Source organism: Prunus avium, chromosome 2 (assembly GCF_965620075.1).
Source record: "Prunus avium chromosome 2, drPruAviu1.hap1.1, whole genome shotgun sequence".
In the NCBI taxonomy this organism is placed as follows: Eukaryota; Viridiplantae; Streptophyta; class Magnoliopsida; order Rosales; family Rosaceae; genus Prunus; species Prunus avium.
This window is the reverse complement of record NC_142285.1, coordinates 29,869,184-29,894,634: the sequence shown is the minus strand read 5'-3', so window position 1 is coordinate 29,894,634 and position 25,451 is coordinate 29,869,184. Positions and strand designations below refer to the sequence as shown.

The window sequence follows — 25,451 nt, the reverse complement described above, 5'->3', positions numbered from 1 at the left end:
TCCACACGACTCTGGCCACCCGGTTCTCACCCTAGAGAAATCTCCGTACCCTTTTTTAGCTATTGTTTCAAAATCTAATTCTACAACCCGAGAAAATACATGAAACTCTCCATCTCTCTCTCTCCCTAGATGCCAATGTGGTCTAGCCCAGTGGAAAAGGGCCTTGACTTAGAGACAAGAGGTCTCAGGTTCGAACCCCCATGACATCTTAGTTGTGTGCGTGTATATGAGAAACCCACCAAAACCATTGCAGCTTCCACCATGGAAAATGATTCACAATAGAAATGGCAATTTCGAGGGAACGAAGAGCTAAACACGACAACAATCTCCGTTCGCGGAGCTCTCGCGATGCTAATGAAAAATGTTAACAACCCAGATGACGGTAGGCCCACCATTATGTTGGGCCATAGCGCCGACTGAGTTCCGGTCATTCTGGACTACTCAGTCAGCTGTTGACTCCATCACAGATGCCCTCCAGTCCTTCAAGTTCAACTCTTATTGTCCGACGGGCGGTGTCCTTGAGGCAAGAAGGTATGCATGCGTATGTTCTGGTTTAATCTAAAGCTTGGAGACTCATTTCATTAATTTGCTGCTTAATTAGTTATAATTATTTTACTCCAATCCCTTTTAAATTTAACATACAGTTACATCTTCCCCGTCTATGGAGGGCGAGACTTACAATGAAATGGACAATTTACAGTGATAAAGGACTGTCACTTAATTTTAAATTTTATTTTGTGGATATTGGGTTGAGTTCATACTAAATACATATTATTATTATTTTTTATTTGGTAATTTCCAAGTACAACGTCGTCTTATTTCTTTGTTTTAAAGTTAATATTCCATTATTTAAGAAAACTAAACAATATGCTAATATTGTTGTGTATTTTCTGCTCGTCAGAATACAGTTTTTATTTATTTATTTATTTATTTATTTATTTATAAATATAGTGTTGTATATTTATAATATTTATACACAGCCATTCGTGAGTGGTGACCCCACATATACTGCCTGCCAGTCAGCGAATATGTCATTTTTTGTGGCAAAAACACCACCACTAACCAAAAGCTAAATTGGATTTGATTTGTTTTGTTATAAAAAAGACAAGGTAGGAGAAGAGACCCGTGTTCTACTTGGTTGTATATGGTAGTCAAAGTTGTGGGAGTAAATATTTTCGTTTCCAATTATAGCACGTAAAAAGAATATTACTTAAATTAATTAATTGAACCAATTTATTTGGCCAATTAATTAATAGGGATAATATCTTAATTATAGGATATTATCTTTATTTAATAAGATAATGCCATTAATTTAGATATTATCCTAATAAGAAGATATAATCATCATCAAATTAGGAGATTTGGATCCCAATATAATCCCTAATGGACTCAATCTCTACAATTTGGGGAAAGAATAAACTCCTTCATAATAAGAGTTTTATTCTCTACGAAACCTTAGCCTCTGAGGCTCTTATAAATAGATGGCTTCATTCATCATTCAATGTAACTCTAAACTTCTAAACCTAGTTCCATTTCTTGAAGACTTGACATTAACCTTTCTTTTTGAGAAGGGGGCAGGGAGGGGTCCGGCAGAACACTCCTCTTGCCCAGCCGGCAAATCATCAGAGTCTGGACCATTTTACTTCCATCTCTCAACATCCTAGGCAGGGGGTAGATCACCAACTTCCTCCTAATACTCGCTTAGCAACCCCCACCAGCCTTGTCCCACCCAGCTAGTCCTCACAACGAAAAAGAGAAGACGAAGAATTAAAAAATATATACACGTGCTCCACTTACCTTGGGATGCACGGCAACTCCTTTCTTCGACAAGCTATACAAATTCTCCAAGATCTCTCTCAAGCTAGAAAGTAGAGGAGTTAAGTTTGCGATGTGAAAAAGAGTGAAGAGAAGCCATGCATTTATATAGGTTAGGCATCCTAAGTCAAGAAGGAATCACAAGCCCATTCCTACTAGGAACCCAACTCCAAGAACAGTCAAAAGCCCATTCCAACTGGGAACCCAATTTCAGAAAATTAGCAAGTCAAATACCTCCTCCACTCAGGAGCCCAAGTCACAGAATGAAGCCCAGTTACAACTGGACAACCCAATAATCAATCCACATCTCTTACATGCCACCACGCGCCATTTAGAAGCTATGGGGCATTTGTGGAAGCAAAATATCTATGGATCCTAGGTCAAATAATTAAGCCAATCAATTTGGTAATTATGATTATTTGGCATAATTGGGAGTTATTTGATTTAATTGGTAATTATTCGATTCTTACCCTAATTACGTCAATCTCTCCAAATTGGAGAAGAGTAATTTTTTTTCCATTTGTGGAATTATTCTTTCAAAACTATAGCCTTCGAGCCTCCTATAAATACATGGCTACTCTAAGGCTTGAGATAATTCTAAACCTACGTCTAAACTTCTGTTTGAAACTCTACAGAAATTCCATCTCACAAACCCCTAGCCCCCATAACTCTTTCTTTCTCTCACACAAGGCTCCGGCCACCACACACGGCTTCAGCCACCCGATTCACACCATACATACATCTCCGTACCCTTTTGTTAGCTATTGTTTTCCTACATACACTTGAACTAACTTAGGCATCAGAGGGCCTTTGGCCAACACCCCCCGGGTGCGGTCCTCTTATTCCGATTTGTTTGCAGGGAGAAAGAGAAGCAAAGAGGAAGATGGAATCTTATACGAATATTCTCGTGGGACGAAAATTGCTCCCACAAACATATTGGAGCCATATGTGGGAATTGACTTATGAATCCCACTTCTCTGCTGGCTCCTTCACCTAGCACACCTTTTCGGCTCTTCGAAAACCTATATTCTAACATGCCAAACAAAGCCAGTCTTGGCACCCTACATAACACCCTTCATGTAGAATCTTCTAGGAGGAGGCTACTTCCCGATGCTGATCTACATATCGATATGGAGCGATTATGTTGCCGAAGCACATCTTCTTGGATCATTTCATGATTGAGACTAATCAGTTAAATTATGCACATGACTTGTATAGAATTCAACAACGTGAAGACAAACCTCTCCAGGAGTATGCAACTACTCGGGGTATTCCGAGACGAATGATCGTACGTCCTTTGGCATCATCAAGAGTGGCCGTCATGAGTCCAACTTCCACTACTTGGTACACACCCCTGGAATACTTATGATGAACTAATGAGGCAAGCCACCATTCACTCTAAGGTAGCATACTTCAACTCCAAGTATGGTCTAGCAACCCTCCACAAGGTTCGGCACCCTCCTACAATCTATACCCTCCTCCATCACCAACCAATCACTAGAAGCCTAATTGTTACTCTTTCAATGATGATTGCCAAGCATGGTTAAAACTTTAAGAGGAAGGATGGATACCATTGGCCCTTCAGCAATGGCAAACGTGGAAATGGTCACAAACATAACAACTATCGCGAGAAAACTTAGGATCGCGCACCTTTTCCATTTGAACCTAAGCCTCGATTTTAAGTCTTCACCACGTTAAACACAACTTATGAGAAAGTCTTGGTAAACGAAGCGCCTATTATGCCCAAGCCTCTTGCCAAAAGGCAAACCAACAAACCCTCGCCGGACAATGGTGTCTTCCATCACTTCCACAAATTCAATGGCCATAATACAGAGTCCTATATTACTTTAAGCAATATTATCAAGTCTCTCATTCAGGAACGAAAACTCGAAAAGTATGTAAACACCAAACCTCCTCATCGAAGACAAATCAACATCATCTTCATTATTAGTGTTGAACCTACCTTGGCTAGTACATCCCAACGCTCTCGTAAGCACTATATTTGTTATTCTTTTTTTAATATATTAATTTATTGTTTCTTGAAGGCTAAAATCCATCAAGTAAGTTCCTTAAAATGTAAAGGAGGACATTAGTTGACAGTTAGGAAGTGTCAAGGATTACCATAAGTTGATGCTTTTTCCTATCTTGCGACGGTTTTTATCTATAAGCAAAAACCATTTCTTAACACACAAAAACCGTCAAGTTTTTGCTTACCCGTTTGATGATGTCATTGGTATTCCTGACGGTATTTGAGGCGTCAAGAATCTATTTACTTGACACTTTTTAACCGTCAATAAAGGCAGTTTTTCTTGTAGTGGCAGAATTCGGATTTTAAAATGCCAACTGATCATGGATTAGTAGAGCAAAGGCAGACGCATATAAATAGAGAGAAAGACAATAAACAAAGCAAATAAAGTTGAAAGTATAACACAACAAAAAAGGATAAAGGTTGAAAGTTTATAATTCTATCCATGGACCATAGTTGTCATTCGCTTGACCATAACGTTTATTTAAATACGTATGGACCAAAAAAATTATTATGTATATAGGAATTGGACAATTAAAAAGACTCGCACTATTTTGAGATAAAGACGACATTTATAATTCATGCTCACAAAGACACTAAAAAGACTTCTATTGCTTATAGTGATCAAGTCAAAAAAAGTACTAGAACCATGTGCACACATATATCCTGATAAAGAAAGACCAAAAACAATGGAAATCAGGTTAAGAGTTACTGATCCATGGTTCATGTGAATGGCTGGCTTGACCATAAGGTTTATTCAAATACACGGACCAAAAAGAATTATTATGTAAATAGCAAGTGGACAATTAAACAAAGACTACATGTATATCGACATAGAGAAAGACAGAAAACAATGCAAATCAAGTTGGAAGATACTAATGTCTAATGGTTGAGTGACTATAAGGTTTGCTTTTTAAAAACCCAGCCAAAAGAAAATAATAGTAAAGAGAAGACTACAGTATTAGTTGTAGTCAACTCAAAAAATAATAGAGTTGCACACAAGTAGTCTTAGGTTTAAACTCTCATGATATATTGGCATTATGTGTGAAACTCTACTCTCTCTTATTGAACACCGTCTATTTGTATATCAAAGTTAATTTTCGATGAGCTTAATGATTTTCTGCTCATTGGGGATTTGAGCTCTGCTAGAAATGTTCACCATCGTTACCAGAACTCCCAAGAAGTCGTTAGCATCAAGGATATGATGGTTGGGGGAGCTTTGATAGTTTAACATGTGCACAAATCAAATATAGTAGAGAGTTCTTGGATTTATGATCATGTTTGTGCAAAATATCTAATGCAAACAATTTGAAGTTGACAAAAAACTCCTATCGATCCCAACCTTTGAGGATACGCATGTTCATTTGGATCAAAGAACCAAATTAAGGCACGGGTTAATGCATGAATTTTATAGTGAGGACCTTATATATGGTCCTTAGGTGAGACTCTATCTCTTAATCGTTGGATCAAATTGATTAGTCGTATCCAACGATTAAGATATGTGACCTCACTTAAGGGTCATATATAAGATCCTCATTATAAAATGACTCCAGGTTAATGAGTTTAATTAATTGGGCCAGTATTTTAGCTAACTGTGCATGGTCCGAAGTCATCTATCCTTGCATTTGTTGTCCTCCCTCCTCTCCAAATGTCGCTTAATAAGGAATGATTTTAATTAGGCTGGTATTTCAACTAACTGGGCTGGATTCATAGTCAGGTATTTGTATTTAGGTCCATATACTCATGAGGTGAATATCAACCGTAGGTACATAGTGTCATGATTGATGTGTTAGATTTAAGTCCAAACTCTAAAGTTGGATCCAAATTGTTATGCTCTTGTCCACTCAAAGTATCTAGCACAAGATACTAACAAATCATGTCTTTCCTTAATTATGCAAAACCTAAAAACGAGTGTGGTATCTAGCACAAGAAATTAATCCTTTATTTATGTGAACAATTCAAACATGAAAATTATCTGATAAAGTTCACACGAATTTTTATATGTTCCGGATACACCACTCTGCAATTCTAGCACAGCATATACACATAGGGCCCCAAATACTATTCAAAGATCTGCAACCATCTATCTTAATCATAAAACTATGGTTTTTTTAATATTCTAGGAGCATCAACCACAGATAGCGAGCATATTTCTACTTCAACAGTTAATACATCATTCTTAATGAACCCCTTCGACGAGTCACGGAGAGTTTTCCACGGCATAAAGTCTGGGAAAACAATTTTGCAGTTTGAGGAACAGAACCAGTGTTGAACTGAAACAGAGAATCACATTTTTAGAGAATTATGTAAAACAATAGTAATGTTCTCTTGTGAAACAATAGTAACTAGTCTAGGATAGCTGAGTCTAACCCTCCATATCAAACGTGGCCTTAATTTCTTGATTCATTTTTTCTTTTTCAGTGAGGACAATGAGTTGATACGTAGATAAGGAATACAGCAACAGAGACAGTTGTAAAGGGAATTACCTTCTTTTTCAATAGTATGTTTAGCATGGACTCGATCCAATACCCGAAGCCTGAATTTTGCATAAAAGCTTGGAAAGTTCTTCCAATCTTCTTTCGATTCTAACATAAATGACAGTGATTTGTTCTCTGGTTCTCCGTTTTGACAAACACTTAACTTCCTAAAATTAATAAACACAAGAAAGTTACAATGATTCCCGTATAACTTCCATAGCGAATAAAGGATTGCATAATGTTTCTTTTTTATATGGAGTGTTAATAACAGTTCTCTTTATATACGTACGTAAGACATATTGCACATACGTACCATTTTCTTCCTTGAAGATGAAATTTATCTGAAGATAGACACTTTGGGTCACGTTTTGATGAGATGCTTCCCAACCTAAACTTACGGACACTTGAGGTTGGATTTTTGAGTTCCCGAGGGGGAAGATATTCGTCAAGAGTTTTCGTTTGGCCCTTATGAACAAAAACCTCTGCCCCGATTCTGCAGCAATCGTCCCAAACGTATCCCTCAGAACGTTTCTCGAAAGTTGAACGGAGAAGAAATTTTGCAAAACCCAACTCCCGCCTCATCTCCTCATGAAAGTGATTTACTTTTCCGGAACCATCTGTTATACATAATCACTAATAATGTATGAACAAATGGGAAAGAAACTTCGATAATTAATACTTTTTGTACATACATAACCATAGACATATACGTAAGTCAACTGTGAGCAGATAAATCAGATATGTTGCATAGAATTTCACCTTCTATGGTCAAGTATTCCTGTGTTTCAGGTGTATTCTTGTATAAAAACAATCTAAAAGTGGCATAAACTTCCGCTGGCGACTGCTTCTCGGACACACTCCCTATTAATACCAAGAAGAGGGAGATGTAACCCTTCTTACTTGTTGTTTCATAATTTGGGTAAAGGGATAGCCTCCTGCAACACAAATTACAGCAAATAAGGCTAATTTCATTTCAGTAAATAAATAATAAAAAAATCAATCAAACCAGTCAGTTTAACCATTAAAACTGAGATCAAAATAAAATTAGCTAGATCAGTAGCTGAGAAATATCAGTCAAAATGATATTGATTTGGCTGAGAAATTAGCTAGGCAGTAACTTGATCAGCAATTTTATTTTAAAAGAAAAAAAGAAAGAACGGGGAAAGCAGATAATCAAAGCAGCTTTCAGAAAAGAAAAGAGATGTAAAGAAACCAACGTACCATCTGTAACCACCAGCATCAAAGACACCAGACTCGTACTTTTCTGCTTTGGTGTTTGATAGCAAGGAGTATGGCTTTATTTCCACGATGAAGTGCTCTGGTGGATACTCTCTTTTGTATTCTCTCATCTCTGGAATATCTTCACAAAACCAGAAGAAATTTATGCCAAAACGAAGCAAATTATTAATTCTATTCTATGACAAGGAAACTTGAGAATTCAGATATAAGCAAAACATACCAAATTTCGCCATTGCAGTTGCAGAAATGCCGACTGATCGTGGATTAGGACAGAGTTAAGACAACCACATATAAAGATGGAGATAGTCTAGAAAAAGTCAATTAAAAGAAGACTCCATAAAGTCAGATTAATAGTACTAGCGCCAGGTGTACATATATCCATCCATGTGGCTTAACTAAGATGCACCGGCCAGGAAAAAGTACATTATCCAAATAGCAATAATTGAACCTTTAAAAAAGACCACGTTATTTGTTAAACTTATACCTAGTAAGCTCAAAAAATACTAGTCATCAACACCGAAAATGCACACCAATAGGGTACCAGTTGGAATGGCCGGGGTGTTTGGTGTGCTTTAGTCTTGGGTCTAAAGTTATGTGTGAGATTTCCTTCTCTAGAAATTCGTGACGAATCTCATGCATCCAACATTTGACAGATGTAGGGCCCACTTTACTTAATTGTCCTTAAGTAAATCATTCATGTATATGTTGCATTCTTTCTAAAATTTGAAGTTTTTTACTCTCTGTTGCCTGGTACATGGATTGCATTTCGTGCTGCCTAACATTTGCAGTTTTTACATCTTCTTAATCGCTCATATTGCAAAGTTTGGCTCTATTTTTTGAGAGAGAGTGTTCTTTGTGAGAAAATGATTTTTCATTGATTTTTATTCTAAAAATCTTCTTAATCGCTCATCTTTGCAATGTTGTTTGATAAATTGATTGAATGAGTTTTTCAGTTTGTGAATTAATTTAAGATGTTTGTTTCTTCTCAGGAGAAAGTTGTATTGGATGACTAGTTTTGAATACGTGGCATGTTTACTAATCTGTAATTAGATTAGGAGGAGTTGGATTGAGGAGAATTAGATTCCGGATTCCTATTGAAGTTGTTTACTAAACCATATAGATTGAGGACAGTTAAATTCCAAATTTCAATTGAAGTAGTTTACTAAACTATATGGAATTGGGGTTGGAGTGGTTCTAATTACTAAAATATCCTCGTTGTTGGGTTAAAGTACATGACAAATTTAGAATTTTTAAAATTGTGTGGGGATCTCCTCCACGAATTAGAATAACACCTTCCACCCAAGAATTGAATTCCTCGCCCTACTTACTTTTAATTCCTTAATATGAAGTAAACAAATGAATTCTCCATACTTGAAATTCAATTCCTGATCTGAATTCCAATTCCTAATTAATAAACACACCATAAGTATAGTTACGGTCTGGTCCGTGTGCAATTTGTTTGCTTGGTTGTTATTAAGGTATCCTTGGGTGTAGTCTAAGTTTCATAGGTCACCTGATTTCATGTGCCTATCTATCCTCTGTTAGCGTTTTAACCTAGAGTCTATGTTCAAATTGGTTCAACTAGTAATCTAGTGATCTTATTGCAGCAGAGTCATTAAGGATTGGCTTTTTCAAACTTTGCTTACCATGCGAATGGCAGGTGTCAGCAGAGTCATTAGGTACTAGTTTGGTCACCTGCTACCATTTTTTTCAAAATTAAAATAAATAAACACCATAGAAGAATCCAAGATAACTATTTTATAGTGCTTACCCCAACAAAAATACACCTGCTACCATTTTTGTCAAAATTATTTCATCTGTTTGTGTGGATTACAAGCGATACACCAGCTAGCGGACACATTTCTAATAACAAAACACTGCTAATTACTTTTATTCCAAATCAAAACATTATTATTTCTTATTCATTATTCATATTCAATCCAAAAACTTGAAAGGTAACTGATAAAATTGACACACAATAATTGAGACATCTCGCCGTTTGAACACAACATAATCAGAAAGGGCTTCAAACACAATTCCAAAGATGGAAACCATCTCTCTGTCTCATAACGACGTAGACACAGCTAGCATTTCAACTTCAACAGATAATACATTATCCTTAAGGAACCCCTTTAGAGTATGCAACGACATAAAATCTGGCCAACCAAAAATGCGGTCTGAGGACGAGAACCAGTGGTTGCCTGAAACAGAAAATTAGAGATATTACAAGTGAGGCCAATGAGCTGATGAGTAGTAGATAATCAGGAAGATGACAAAGAATATGTGTTAAGTGAATTACCTCTCCGTTCAGTATTGTGCGTCCTATGGGTTCGATCAATTACCCGAAGCTTGAATTCTGCATAAACGCTGGAAAGCTTGTCCAAATCGTCGGCCGATCGTAGGTAAAGTGATAGTGATTTGTTCTTCTCTTTCCCGTACCCTTTCGGATGAACACATAACTGCCTACATAATTAGTAGGAAAAAAAAAATTGAGGTAATTGAGGTAATGATCCCAGTCAAAAGAAAAAAAGAAAAAGAAAAAAAAAAACCAGTCTTTTAATGGTAAGAACCTACATTCATATAATAGTCACAATACCGGCCCTAAGTCGTCATGGCCTCAAATTTTAGTATCTTATTGTATAAATCATTTTAGTTGAGCCAATTATCAATATGTATATAAACCACATTTATTACTACGATTGTACATACCATTTGCTTCCTCCGGCAGTGATCAATTGTGGAAATGCGTACTCCATGTCAAATTGATTGGAGAACTGTCCCAAATCACGACGGAAAGTACACATGGCAGGTGTCTCGAGGGAAAGCGATTCCCTGTGAGGTGTCCTTTGATTCGTAAAGACGAAAACCTCGGCCCCAAATGTGCAGCAGTCATTCGAAATGAATCCCTCTGAATGGCGCTGGAAAGTACGAAGGGAAAGAAATTTTGCAAAACCAACCTCAGTCCCACTCTCAAATCGGCTTAATGCTCCGGCCTTATCTGTACAACCATCAACGTTCAAATTCAAAATTGGTTGAGTACAAATATTATTGGCGATCTCCACTCATTGCCAATTGATTTTGAGTGGGATAGTATCAAAGCGTGTTATTCACATGTCGTTGGGCTCAACAGCTAACATGCTCTCACGTCGTCCAAAATATGTTCTTCAATTAATGTATGTATATATATTTATTTATTTATATATAAATATGTGCAGCATTCAAATCACGTGTTAATGTAAATCAGACATAGAATATGTAGCAGAGACTTTACCTTCGACGGTAAAGTAATTCTTTTGGTTGTGATCAAATACAGACAATCTAAAACTAGCATAAACCTCCGCCGGCCCATTAAAAGCTGACATCACAGAGTTAATAATACCATTATTCTTTGTCTTCGCTTTTGCCAAGTAAAGGGAGACGTACTTCTCTCCATTTATCATTTCACTTGGGTAAACAGCCAACCTCCTGCAACACAGACTTACAACTAAATTATATATCTCCAGATTTCCCTAAATACAGTGAAAATTTTCTTGTTAATGTTGATGTTTTAGAACATTAATCGGTTGATCAATTCCCCTTTATTACAAACAATTAGCCAAATGGAAGTTTATGAAGATCTCTAATTATGATAATAAATAGACGAATATAGTACTTCAGGTAGACAATGAAATCTTGTTATGATAATCAAATGGTTGCATAGTTTTTTATTTCATTGATCTTTTTGTAAGAACGATCCTTGAATACAATGGAAAGTGAGCTCCACATGCAAAGCCATGTAAAAGCAAAAAGGAAAAAAAAAAACAAGAGATCCGTTTCTTCTTCTTCTTTTTTTTTTTTTAAAAAAAAAAAGAAGAGAAATTAGATCAGCATCCTTATTTAAGTGGGAAATGCATGTAAAAGATTAAAGGAAAAAAAAATGCTAATTTAGTAGATGACTGAAAAAACCCACCATGTCTGACCGCCAGCTTCAAACACTTTAGATTCATACTTTTTTGTCGTCAATAGGGAGGAGCATGAATTTATTTCCAACTTAAAGTGAAGTGGTAGAGAGTCTCTTCTGTATGGTTTCATCATTGCAATATCTTTACAAAAGCAGAAGAAAATTATATGACAGAAAGCTTCAAGTGAAACCAAATTGATAAACATGATCTAAATAATAGGAAAAGGGCAACGAGGTCTAGCTTAGTGGAAAAGAGTTTTGACTTGCAGACTAGAGGTCTCAGGTTCAAACCCCTATCGCATCTTAGTTGTGCGTGTGTGTGTGACAAACCCTCCTCCCATATAGTTTAGACTATAGCTTGTACTAAAAAAAATCATAGGAAAAGGAAAAGGAAAAAATCGAAATATTTGATATATGATTCATTCAAATTATACTTATTTAACATCTATTGGAAATCAACAGACAAATGCCTGTCATGATTTTATGCGAAGGAAATGTTGAGAGGGCAAGGTATTAGCAAAACATACCAAATCTGCTCGCCATTGCAGAATACGAATTTTTCAACTAATGATGCTGAATTAGTACTTCAGTATAAAGGAAGGCACACACACATATATATACATATAGAGACATAGAGAGAAGACAGTAAACATTGCAAAGGAAGTTGAAAGGGGGAATTTTTTTATTTTTTTATTTTCTAGTCAGAGGTGACGGTCTTGACTATATGTTTTATGTAGATACACCTGAAGCCAAAATAAATATTATGTAAATATCAATTTGGACAATTAAAAAAGACTAGAGTATTAATTATAGTAAACTCAAAGAATATTAGAGCCATCGGAATGGATGGACATAGAGGAAGACAATAAACAATGCAAAAAATTGAACGTTACTATCTATGGTTGTTGTACATTGGCTTCACTGTAATATATATATAATTAAAAAATTATGTAAACAGAAATTGGACAACTAAAAAAAGACTACATGATTAAATACATAGTAAACTCAAGAAGTACAAGAGCCATCAGAAATTTCGTGTGTGGACATGATTGCCTTATTATCAATTTTTCAATTAAGAAAATTAGCGAAACTTATCAGGAGTGAAGGGGCAGCATGGTGGTGCAGCCAGCAGCAGAGGCGGCGCTGCGGCGGAGCAAGTTAAATGGTGGTGGGATAATTTTATGGTTAATCAACTGAATATTAATTTTCTTAGTTTCGTTCCTAGAAGAAAATCTAAAGTTACTGAGGCAATTGCTATAACATTTGCGACTCAAACTTGGTGTTTCTAGAAATTTCAATTAGTCATGCCAATTACTCATGTTCATAAATAAAGAAAGACCTATCGAATATTAGGTAGTTCACACAAGTCAATGACAAGGTGGCAGTTGGAATGTTTTTCTGTAATGATATGTAGGAATCTTATTTCTATTTCATTTTCGAAGAAGACCAAGAAGACTATGGAATGCGAAACGTCGTAGTTTTTTCTTTTGGTCAAATGAGGAGACGTTCATTTGTAGGAACCTCTCTATTTATAATGTGAATGATACGTAGGAATGTAACAAATGCAGAGAAATAAGAATTATATCTATAAAAATAAAAAATAAAAACTAATTCTGTAGTCTTTTATTGATTATCCATTTTCTTTTTAAATTTTTGTTGTTGCATGATTTTATAGCTCCGAGGGTGTGCAAAGGTTACCAGTGCACAATCTTTCATAAGAAGTTTTGTGTATAATTGTAACACCACGTGGCATGCACGCATTGCGTGATATTACAAATTTCACCGAAATTTTGTAAAACACTATTAGAGCACCTCCACCCATGTAGGCTAAGGCAAGGCTAAGGCAAGGCAAGGGCTGCCACTATTCACGTGAATAGTGCCAGCCTTGCCATAGTTGGTTCCACCCTTGGAAGGCTAGGGCAAGGGCAAGAAAAAAAAAAGATTATGCAACAAAATATAAACAATTTAGAAAGTGAATAAAATTGTTATGTATTTATAGGGAAAATATCTATAATTTTTTGGTATTTTTTAAAAAAAAAATTGAAATTTTTTTGGATTTTTTTGAAATTTTTTTACTCGCTGATGTCAGTGCCTTCGGGCTGCAGCCCAGGCAAGATCTGCCCGTGGGCTTGCCCAGTTCGATGGGACCCACCATTTGCCCGGGCCATTTTTCTCCGCTGGAGCTGTCTTGGGCTGCCTTGGGGGGCCTTTTGCCCAGTCTTGGGTAAAGGCTGGAGGTGCTCTTAGAGCATCTCCACCCATGTAGGCTAGGCAAGGCTAAGGCAAGGCAAGGGATGGTACTATTCATGTGAATAGTGCCAGCCTTGCCTTAGTTGGTTCCACCCTTGGAAGGCTTGCCCGGGCAAATACTATTCATTGTACTTTATTTTCTATTTTTTTATACTTACCATTAATTTTGATAAGCTTTTAAGATAATATTTTCGGTTGCCACGTGTTACTATTTATTATAAAATTATCACCTCAAATTTCAGATAACATTTTCGGATAAAATTTTCGGATAAGATATTTGGTTGCCACATGTCCATGTCAGATAAGATTTTCATATTTTTTTAAAAAATTATAATCTCAGATTTTAGATAAGATTTTCACCCTCTAAAATTGCGCCACGTGTCCCATGTGAAATTCACGCGCCAACGGTAAAAAAATTTGAACTTACCGCTCACTGACGTCAGCGTGACGTCACGCCTGACGTCAGCACCTTTGGGCTGCTGCCCAGGCAAGATTTGCCCGTGGGCTTGCCCAGTTCCGTGGGACCCATGCCTTGCCCGGGCCATTTTTCTTCCGCTGGAGCATCTTTGGGCTGCCTTGGGCGGCCTTTTGCCCAGTCTTGTGCCAAGGCTGGAGATGCTCTTAGAGAACCTCCATATAAGCCATATATACACTCATAGTCGATACTAGTGTCAGCCACAAACAACCCATGGCCAAGGAGTGTTGGCCACGGATTGGCCACAAATCCTGTCATGGTGTCCTTTACATGGTGTTGCCAATGCATTTTTACATAGCATAGCCAAACCGTGGCCAAATTTGCGATGGGTCCCACTACTTACATCTCACCCATTTGACAAGTGATAATAATATTGCTTTCAATTTAGACACAGAATTCCCCACCGTGCCCACAATGCCAAATTTTATTTATTAAAAAACTATAAAAATAAACACGGATAGCAATAACAAATATCTTCTTTTATTTGCTGAACAAAAGGACCCTCTGGCAAAAAAAAAAACAAAAAACAAAAGGACCTTATTTGCAATTGCCAACATATTCTTCACATCTTTGTGAAGAATATTTGCCTTTGAATGATTTCATTGATTCAGTGTAAACATATATTATACAAGAAGAGTTAAACTCTGTGTAGAAGTCTAGGACTAGCACAAGATAAGTACTGTGCATAATATTTGCCTTTGCAATATCATCAAGTGTCTTATTCGGGAAGGAAAACTCAACAAATATGTGAACACCCAGCCTGCACAACCTCCTCACCGAAGACATAGATCAATATGATCTATACTATTAGTGACGAACCTACCTTGGCTGGTACATCCCAACACTCTCTGAAGCACTATGTATGTTCTTATGCCCATCAAGTCTTTAGTGCTGAACAAGAGCACATGCCAAAGATGTCAAAGGTTGGATGGGAGTCTATTACCTTTAGCAAGGAGGAAGAGCAAGGTATTATCTTCCCTCACGATGATCATTTGATCATCCGAGCTAATATATCAAATTTTGATGTTGGGCGCATTGTCGACATTGGTAGTTTGGTTAATTTCATGTTTTCAAAGCTTTCAATGCTCTCTAGGTAGGTGTTCATCTCCTTAACTAATGAATAAGTTTCTTCGGTGATGTGGTCCAACCCATTGGAAGCATCAACCTACTGATTGCTATTAGTTCGGCACCTCAGCGGTCCAACCCATCGGTAGCTCAACCCTTACCCCTCCTCATTGCTAGCACCGAACGTCCTGAGGTTCCTTGGAATATTCTGCATTCCTATGGCCGAACTTGTTGAAGATCTCGAATTTATCTCTTGCATAAACAACACCCAGATCGACAAGTCAAGATCGACTCCTCTCTCTTGCCTGAGCTCCACACTAACCTCATTGCTTTCCTTCAATGGAGTTTTGACGTATTTGCATGGTCCTATAGCAATATGTCTGGCATCTCTTCAGATATTAGCCATCATAACCTCCGCATTAACCCTGGCATAGAACCCGTTCGATAGAAACGCCGGGCTTATGATCCTGAACGATATGAGGCCATAAAGACTAGAGTGGAGAATCTATGAAGCATTGACTTCATGAAGAAGGTAGACTACCCATCCTAGTTTGCCAATGTCGTTCTTGTACGCAAGCCCAAGGCTGATTGGCATATGTGTTCTACTACACCAACCTCAATCGTGCCTGCCCAAAGCATAACTTTCCTCTGCAATGAATTGATCAACTAGTAGATGTTATAGCATGTCATGAGTTACTTAGCTTCATGGACTCATACTCTAGCTACAATCAGATTTTCATGCATCTGGCAGATCACGAGCACATATCCTTCATCACCGACATAGGTCTCTATTGCTATAAGGTCATGTCATTCAGCCTCAAGAATGCCTAAGCTACATACTAGTGCCTGGTCAACCAACTCTTCACCTTTCAGATTGGTCGTATCATGGAGGGATACATGGACGACATGCACGTCATAAGCCGAACTACCAATCAGCACATTACTAATATGTCTACCATGTTTGACGTGATTAAACATTATAAAATGCACCTCAATCTGACTAAATGCGGCTTCGACATGGCTGTAGGAAAGTGATTAGGCTTCATGATTAGTCGGAGAGGAATTTGAGCCAACCTTGAGAAAATCCAGGCTCTTCTGGATGTGTGACTGCTCTTACTAGGTTTATTTCCAAGGCTATCGACCCTATTCTTCAAAGCCCTTAAGGGCAATAAGCACAACATTGTATGAACTCCTGAATGTAACAAGGTGTTTACTGTACTTAAAAACTATATGAGTAAAGCACCTTTCTTATCCAAACTAGAACATGGGGAGACCATCTTCATTTATTTATCGGTATCTACCATTGATGTCAGCTCAGTCCTGGTTCGGTATGTGAATGGTGCAAAACATCTGATATACTACGTCAACAAAGACATGATGTTGAAGCTCTCTACTCTGACATTGACAAGCTCACTTTCGCTTTGGTTGTTTCGGCATGTTGACTTCGACCTTATTTTCAGGCACACATCATTCATGTCCTAACTAATTACCTTCTGAGACATGTTCTCTAGAATCCAAAGACATTTGGTAGGCTGATCAAATGGGCCATTGAGCTAGGTGAATTTGACATAAAACTTTACGCCACGACCTGCCGAAAAAGGACAGGCTATCATTGATTTCATCTTCGAATTCACAGACCCTACACCTTTGACGGATACTAAAGTAGTACTTGACTCTACTTCCATATCGAACATAGTCCACCTTTTTGCTGAAGGAAACTTAGATCCAAATGAACCACTTTCGACTCTTCTTATAGATAGTTCTTCTCACTTGCAAAGATGTGGTGCATGTTTAGTACCTACATCACCAGACAATGTGGTGCTTAAGTATGCCCTCTGTTTCGAATTTCGAACCTCCAACAATGTGGCTGAATAAGAGGCATTGTTAGCTAGCCTTTGGATGCCAAAGGATATGAAAGCTCAGTAAATCAAGGTCTTCATTGACTCCTAGTTGGTAATTTATCATGTTAACCATGACTTCTTAGCCAATGACACTTCTATGAATACTACTTTAGGCACACCCACCAGATGCTGAAGACCTTTATCTCTTATCGAATCAGCCAAATCCCAATATCGAAGAATAGTCATGCTGACACATCCCAATATCAAAGAATAGTCATGCTAACACTCTAGCACAGTTAGCTTCGGCAGTTGACAATAGCCTCGGTCGCAATATACACGTTGAACTCTTGGAGACGCCTAGCACACATATATCTATTGTATGCAACATTGACCAAAGCTTCACCTGGATGGTGGAGCACATATTCCAATTCTTGAAGGACCAGATAGTACATGTCGACTATGCCGAAGCATAACATGTCCGTTACCAATCTGCTCAATACCTGATCATCCAAAGCACCCTATACAAGTAAGGGTTCAACATACCATATCTTAAATGTCTTACAACACAAGAAGGTAACTACGTTCTTCATAAGGTGCATGAAGGTATATGTGGAAACCATTCTAGCGCTAGATTCTTTGCCCACAAAGTCATTTGGCAAGGGTATTTCTAGCCCACCATGCATTAACACTTAGGCGTTCACCCAAAAATTTAAGTCACTAGAAATATATAAATAAGTGAAAAATAATAAAATAAGAGAAAATAAATATGCAAAATATAAAAATACCTGAGGTTATGTTGATTATGTGCTTCAATGGAGGGTATAAGAGAGTGGAGCAGATCATTTGATGGAGGGCAAGAGAGGAATAGTCACTAGACACTGTAACAGCATTGATTGATCATGTCACCTAGGTGCTCAATTTTTCCATCAGATAGCAGCCAATATGAGTTGGAAAATATCAAAGTTTAGGCCCAAATAAAGGGTTATTAGGTCTATTAGTCCTTGAACTTTGACCCAATTTGCATTTTGGTCTCTCAATTTCCAAAGTGTTTCTGTGGTCCTTCAACTACAGTTTCGTTAGGACAAATGGTCATACCGTCAATTTTGTTATCTTTTTTGTTAAATGTAGGGGAAAATTTGTTTTTTGTATTAAAACCAAATCTTTCTCTCTTTCTCCTCAACCTCTATCCCGATTTCTTCTCGCCCCAACCCAGATTTCTCCTCTCCCTCTATCAGGAACAAGGAAGCTTACATGCATACTCAAGATTCAAATGAGAGGAAGAGAGAGCAAAGAGGGCAACCCACAGCCACCATTCTCACCCAACGCCCCCTACCCTTTGATTTTCCTTTCCTTCATGACCACCGACCTCCAACCCCCAATGAACACAGAACCTATAACCTCAACCCATTGTGGATTTTGGAACCTGATTTCTGCTATTCTTCCTTGACCTTTGTACAAAAATCGAAGAGGGGTGCTGGGTGGAGGGTGGCTATGAGGGAAGAAATTGGGATAGAGGGAAAGGAAAGAGAGAAAAAGAGAGATTTTTTTTTTGGTTTTTTGGTTTTTTTTAATACAAAAATACCTTTTTTTTTTGTTTCAATACAAAAATACCATTTTGCCTTGCATTTAACAAGAAAAAAAAATTAACAAAATTGATGGCAGGACCATTTGTCCTAACGAAACTGAAGTTGAAGGACCACGGGAATGGTTTTAGAAATTGAGGGACTAAAATGCGAATCGGGTCAAAGTTCAAGGACTAATAGACCTAATAACCCCCCAAACAAATTTATAAAGGCTCTTTGAATTTTTAATATTTTTCTTGTTATTGTAAATTTTGGATTTTTTTTTATCAATTAGTTGTTATTTTTCTCTCCATCTTCGATTGGAGTATTCTTTCTCTCTCCAACCATGCCTCGTCATTGCCGATGACCACATCATTATGCATACAGCAACAACAAAAACCATAAGAAAAACAAAACAAAATGAATCCTAGTGACTTACTCTCTTGCAGAAGAACGGAGTTCTGAAGGTTGTCAATCGTCAGAAGGTTTTTCCACTAACGGGCTTCCTCTAACAACTATTCTCTCACCGCCTTGACCTCTTCCGCATGTTCCTTTGGCACAACTGCATGCCTTAATGTACCTATATCCATACAAGTTTTGTTAGTTTCACTCACTTTGCATTCGGCAAAAACATCACAAAAGTGCATGAAATGTGATAGGGATATCATGACAAGGATATTAAGCAAACACTTATGGACTGAAAATAAGTAGGCACATATCTTTCTACCATCAGTTTTTCCAGGATTTCTGCGATGATGGCATCGGGTAATGAAATAACCCCTCTTTTTAGCCTTTATGCAGTTTAACTGAACCCAACCAAATCTACCCTTCTGCCTTGACACATAGTATAAGTACATAAATTTCTCAAAGAAAGGCGACCAATTTAAAAGTTATGTATACACAATGTAGGTTAATCCAAAAATTGGGATTAAATTGCCCCGGTGCAAACCCCAACTTCACCAACATTGTCTGTACCTAAGAATGTAAAGACAACCTAAACCCCTCTTTGAACATGTCAGGGAAAATCAACACACATCCTTTAGGAGGATACCTGACAGTTTCTTCTAACATTGCTGAAGGGGATCCTGTAATCACTTCTACTTCGTCAAAGGTGGAAGCATGTGTCTTGTTACTAGACCCACATTCAGGAGTTTAAGGAAGTGCTAATACACGATCGACTATTGCCTCTAAGTAGTAATTTATTATGTAATATTATAGTGAAATATATTATTGTAACATCCCACATCGACCAACGGAGAGGGGGTGATGTGCCTTATATGTACATGCATGCATCCATCTAGCATGAGGCCTTTTGGGGGCTCAAGCAGACAATATTGTGCTACGGCGGAGTCGATCCCAGGATGTCTCAATTATGTAATGTTATAATAAAATATATGACTTGGAAGTATGAGTATGTATTAACATTGTGAGTTCGTTATAGTTGTGTATTGAAAGATAAGTAAAAAGGTTGTGGTTCATTTTTGTGCATTCCAAGCTTCCCCTCCCGAATTGTGTTCGTTAAATAAGCAGGTTATCCTAGTGTTAGAAATTTGAGGCGTGACACACCCTTGCCGATTTCTTGTTTCGGGTAACATCATACTTGAGTTTTACACTATTCCTTTTTGCTACATTTAGTAGCCAATCTGCTGAATATGCGTTCATTAGATATTTTTAAAAGATACATCCACAAGCTCAAGGAAGTACCAAAAATGAGGAGAATTTGAGAGTCATGAATTAGCGAAGCACACAGAGAAAGCCTAGAAAAACAAAGGCTTTTTTTTTTTTGCAGTCGGGCAATAGAAAACCCTAAACTTGTTAAAAATATAATTGGATTCTTCTTACACAAAATTAAATACGATCATTCATAAAAAGCTAGGAAACAGTATTGACATATCATAAACTTTGATGTAGCTTACATATTTATATAGTTAAGGCACATAAATTTAAGGTCATTCCTCAAATTTGTAAAGCACCTGCAGACATTGCTCCCTGTGTTGGAGTCCAACGTTTCTAGCAGCACATGGATTCGAACATCCTCCTTCACTTGCAATATGGGTAGCTCCACTGCAACAAGAAGTTAATTTTTTATTGTTTTTAAAACAATATTCAAACAAGCTAGTCAAGAGATCTTGAAATTTTTCAGCCAGAAAACGCTCAACTTGCTTTTGCCCCTTAGCAGGTTGTGCCAATTGATTGATGTACATAGAGTAATTTCGGGAATATTTAAGCTCAGAGGTTGCACCCTTATTGTAATCCTTCTTTTCATGATATTGATCACAATAGTGGTGGACCAATACACACTCAGGTATATCTTTAATAGTATCTCAGATGTTTATCTTCCTTGACATAGAATTATTGTACCCTTCTTTCCAAAAGATGTTATTAATCTTCCTATGGTATTTGAAGTGCACCAATGACACAATGGGAAAATAAAATCTCTTACTTCTATTCATTAGCAGCAGATGCAAAACAAGCAATCGAAGCTTCGAGTAGTTTCCAGTGTCACAGGTGTCAGTATACAAGGTCTGGAAGTGTACCATGATTGATTTCATGTACTTGCAACCTAAACTTAAACCCCTTCCAAACAAGAATGATATGAGGCCATGAAAACCTACAAAATAGGGTTTATCTTGGATATGACCCATAGAGTCTGGAAGAATGACTTTATATTTATCCACTACTAAGATCATAAGTGGTGAGAGACTCCCCGTACTAATCCCTAATTGAACTCGTTGCTATACATTCTCTATGATATCTCTAACAATCAACTTTAACTCTAGTGATAACGTGTGCCTTTTATCTGCGGCGGGTCCATCATTTCAAAGATTTCCTTATTTTGTTAAAACCTATATAGTGTTTCTTCATGAACAGCTGCATTGTTAAGAGGAATGGGGTTTGCCATAGATAACCAGGTACCATTGTTTGACGTGGTCGAAAATCTCCAAATCGGCCAAAAGAGGGATTTTAGCGACCAAAAATGTAGCTCTCCAAGCGGCCCAAATTCAAGGGTCTCGAGGGGCCAGACCCCTAGCAGCCAAGGAGTCTCCAAGCGGCCTAGAAGGAAACAGACATCATAGCACATTCACGAAATAGAGGCTTCAAGTTATATATAAGATAATCAAATCTGTATAATACCCATATAGCTTAATTCAAAACAGAGGCTTCAAGTTATATGTCTATGTAATTTTGGAGTATGTCTACTAAGCCCATATGATTAGTCTTTGTGGTTTTGACCTGCATTACCTTATGTGACTTAGTTGTATGTGGGCCTCTTGTGGTTTCCATAAGACATTTTTCAAGTAGACTAATGTTGGTGTTGTTGCTATAAGCAACTCCAATGATGGTTGTTTTGGATGTAGTCTCATGTTTTGAATTTATAGATCTATTGTAGTTTGTGATTTTTTTGTTTATTAAGAGGGAGCTTGCTCTTTACTTATCGTTGGAAAACATTTTGTCTCATTTGACTAGTCATCTTGGTAAGTTGTCTTATCTTTTTGGATTCACGTTCACTACAAAAAAAAAGTGTCATTACCGACCAACTTTTTCCGAGGGCCTCGAAATTCCCTCGGTAAAAGTGTTTTTTCCAACCAAAAATTATTATCCGTTGGAAATATGTCATAGGGCTGAAATTTATTTCTGACAAAGGAACTACCCTTGGAAAAAGTCTATAAGGTCGTCGGAAATATAATTTATTTGGCGGGAAAACTTGGCGCCAACTTTATTAACGACAAAAAATATTTTTGTCGGAAATAAGATGATTATTTCCGAGGGGCTTCTCATTCCGTCGGAATTGTTTGCCTATTTCCTAGGAGCTTCTCATTCCCTTGGAATTGTTTGACATTGGAGTTCTTATGTTTATAATCTTAGTTTAATTTCAGTGGAGTTTTTAGTATTGTCTTAGCTGGAATTTTCTTGTTCTCAATGTGTTTCTGTTGGAATTCCCTAGAGGGCAGGATCTTCATGAATGTCATAGTTATTGGTAAAATTAAAAGCTACTATTGCATTCAGGACTTCATAATCAAGCAAGTTGAGAGACATAGTGCTGAAAGATGGTCTAGGGTATTCAGTAATGTAACAATATGTTTCAGTTCGATATGAATCTAATAATTACTCTCTGGTTTTAGTTACCTTGAGTTTGTATCTATTTTTCTGTTCTTATTTCATTATTGTCTGTCATGTATTGTCTTCTTACTTGATATATTTGATTTCACACATTGACCAAAAGTTTGTTTTGGTAACAGAACTAGCTCTGTTCTTGTTTTGGCAAGATTAACAAACAATGTTATTGTTAATGGGAAGTAGCAGCAGCCCATCATTAGTGAAAATTCAAAAGAAGCTGTGAAGCATGGATTCGAACTCTTTAATGTTCGATTGGAAGTGTACTTTAGGACTAGTGATATAGGACATAGCTTAGGATTGTAATGAATATTTGTAATTTATTACATTTGTCTTTTATTAATAATGACATTAACTATTCTTCGAACAACAATTTCTCAATTGAAATATTATTTATATTTTTCGACAAAATATTTGTACGTTTAATGCTTATAAATGTAGTCGGAAAAACATTTTTTCAACAAATTTCCATTTTGAAAAAGCACAATTCCAACGAATTATATTTATCACAAATAGTAATCTAGGGTTGAAAATACTATTTTTGACAAATAGTCATTGGTTGAAAAAATAGCATGGCAAAAACAAAAGATCTCGATCAAAAATTATTTCCAACGGGTGCGCAAGTATTTGCGACCACATTTATTGTTGGAAATGAATTTGTATGGTCATTTTGAAAATCTATTTTCGATAAAAATATAAGCAATATTGACGAAATATGGGTGTCGAAAATACATTATTTCCGACGGAATGGTCGGAAAAGAAGTATTTCCAACCAGCGTTCTACCGACGACTTCCGACGAACTTTTGCTGTCAGAAAAGCGAATTTCTGACGGCAAAAGGCTTTTTGCGACTACAAAATACCCTCGCTAAAGGCATTCTATTTTGTAGTGGTTATTGTCATTAGTGGTCTTCTCCAGCTTGATCCTAATTATGATAACGATATAAAATATACTCCAGTCACACAAAACATAGATGTTCCAACATTTCATGACTTAGCCTAACATGCTCCTTGAAACCCTTGAGATTATATTGTGTAATGCGTTTATGATTGTTGGCTAATGTATTTTATTGTTGTTAAATTTAGAGGGAGTTTCTTTGACACGCAATTATTTTGGCACATTCTTGCTTGTTGTTTTTAACATTTTCATACATTAATATTGTCATCCTAAGCCTTATCTTGGTTGATTGCTCTCCTTCAATCTTGGAATTTTTTTGAGGTTCTTAGTCCTTTCATGCAATAACCTCAAATTTTTTTTTTTTGGTCGAAAGGTAACACTTTATAAAGATAGCAATCCAACTACAGACCACCAAACAAAAGGAGACAGAGTCTCACAAAAGCAGACTGAAAAAAGAAAAGCAAAACAAGACTCGAAAGAGACCAGCAGGAAGCTTTTCCCCATTCAGACTACAACCTTAGACAGAAAAGCTAGGAGGGCACGGCAGCCCATCAGAGACCAAAACATGAACCAGAGACTGCGGTGGCCGGTAGGCCCAACTTTCCAGTTCCACAGACTCAAAACCTATCGACGCCGCAGTGTGGGCAGCACGATTAGCAATCCTAGAAACCCAGTTCCAGCGAACCTCCTGGAAGTTATGGCTGAGCCGACGGATATCTTCCAAGAGGGGTAAGATACTCCAGGCATGATTCAAAGTACTGCCATTAACACCAGTAACAAGAACCTTAGAATCCGTTTCCAACACGATATTTGTAAACCCGTTCTGAGAAGCAAGGTGGAGACCCTTGATCGCAGCCGCCGCTTCAGCTTGGAGGGCAGAGAAGCACCGGTAGGGGCAGGCCAAGCCCGCACAGAAGAGACCATCAGCGTCCCTTATCACAGTTCCCAACCCAGCCCTATGCGAGTCCGGCTTCCAAGAACCATCAAGGTTGACTTTTACAAACCCCCGCTGGGGAGGGAGCCACACTGAGACCGGGGTCAGAGTGGGGGGCGAAGGACGAAAGGGGAGGGGGGAGGGAGAAAGGGCAGTGGCATCCAAATACTCCTTTGCATTTCGGTCAGCCCTTGCCAAGACGCCGAGAGGGTCAGGAGCAAGGCCTTCAAACACAGCTTTACAGCGGGTCTTCCAAATCTCCCAAATGATGAAGCTGATCAACGAGAGCACCCAGTCCCTATCAGATTTACTCCAGCTCTGATATCCAAAAAGCTCATTGAGCCAGCTAGCAATAGTAGTAAACCTCTGAAGATCAACCTTGTAGGTAAGGGATGAGGCAAACCACACCAGTTTGGTCCAGGGACATAAAAAAATAAGGTGCTCAATGGATTCATCATAAAGCTGACAAAGGGGACAGAGAGGGTCAGGAGCAATTTTTCTTTTGAAGAGGTTAAGCTTAGTTGGTAAAGCATTAACCACTGTCCGCCAAAGGAAGTGACTGATTTTAGGGAGAGTACGGATTTTCCACAAAGCTTTCCAAACCAAAACGGGGACTGAGACGGAAGAGTGAGAGTTGCCAGAAGAGAGTCCACGGTTCTCAGAATACAGACTGTGATACCCGGATTTCACAGAGTAAAGCCCATCCGAGGTCCACGGCCAAAAAATTTTATCAGAGGAATTGGAGCGCCCAATAGGCATAGCCAGGATGGCTCGGGTAGTCTTCCAATCAATAAAATCACGAATAGCCTCAACAC

General features: G+C 37.7%; 2 protein-coding genes across 3 annotated transcripts; both read right to left on the bottom strand.

Annotated features, from left to right (window-relative positions):
* Nucleotides 1–5,762: 5,762 nt before the first annotated feature.
* LOC110755520 (uncharacterized) lies at nucleotides 5,763–7,927 on the bottom strand. 2 transcript variants are annotated; one of them, XM_021956747.2, is made up of 6 exons: nucleotides 7,778–7,927; nucleotides 7,540–7,678; nucleotides 7,078–7,253; nucleotides 6,632–6,935; nucleotides 6,328–6,485; nucleotides 5,763–6,114 (listed from the first exon to the last, which is right to left on the bottom strand). In XM_021956747.2, exons 1-6 carry the CDS (start codon nucleotides 7,788–7,790, stop codon nucleotides 5,942–5,944), a joined length of 963 nt encoding a protein of 320 aa, XP_021812439.1. In that variant the 5' UTR covers nucleotides 7,791–7,927; the 3' UTR covers nucleotides 5,763–5,941. The 2 variants fall into 2 exon arrangements, with proteins under 2 accessions (XP_021812439.1, XP_021812446.1); XM_021956754.2 differs by having other exon boundaries at nucleotides 7,540–7,669; nucleotides 7,778–7,894.
* A 1,403-nt stretch (nucleotides 7,928–9,330) lies between these two features.
* LOC110755535 (uncharacterized) lies at nucleotides 9,331–12,099 on the bottom strand. The gene is made up of 6 exons (XM_021956766.2): nucleotides 12,025–12,099; nucleotides 11,507–11,639; nucleotides 10,829–11,022; nucleotides 10,267–10,555; nucleotides 9,857–10,020; nucleotides 9,331–9,758 (listed from the first exon to the last, which is right to left on the bottom strand). Exons 1-6 carry the CDS (start codon nucleotides 12,038–12,040, stop codon nucleotides 9,622–9,624), a joined length of 933 nt encoding a protein of 310 aa, XP_021812458.1. The 5' UTR covers nucleotides 12,041–12,099; the 3' UTR covers nucleotides 9,331–9,621.
* Nucleotides 12,100–25,451: the final 13,352 nt, after the last annotated feature.

Coding starts and splice junctions, on each gene's coding strand:
- LOC110755520 (XM_021956747.2), bottom strand. Junction 7,254..7,539: donor GATGCTGGTGGTTACAGATG/GTACGTTGGTTT, acceptor TTTGTGTTGCAG/GAGGCTATCCCTTTACCCAA. Junction 6,486..6,631: donor CATCTTCAAGGAAGAAAATG/GTACGTATGTGC, acceptor TATTAATTTTAG/GAAGTTAAGTGTTTGTCAAA.
- LOC110755535 (XM_021956766.2), bottom strand. Junction 10,021..10,266: donor ACTGCCGGAGGAAGCAAATG/GTATGTACAATC, acceptor CTAATTATGTAG/GCAGTTATGTGTTCATCCGA. Junction 9,759..9,856: donor GCACAATACTGAACGGAGAG/GTAATTCACTTA, acceptor TTTCTGTTTCAG/GCAACCACTGGTTCTCGTCC.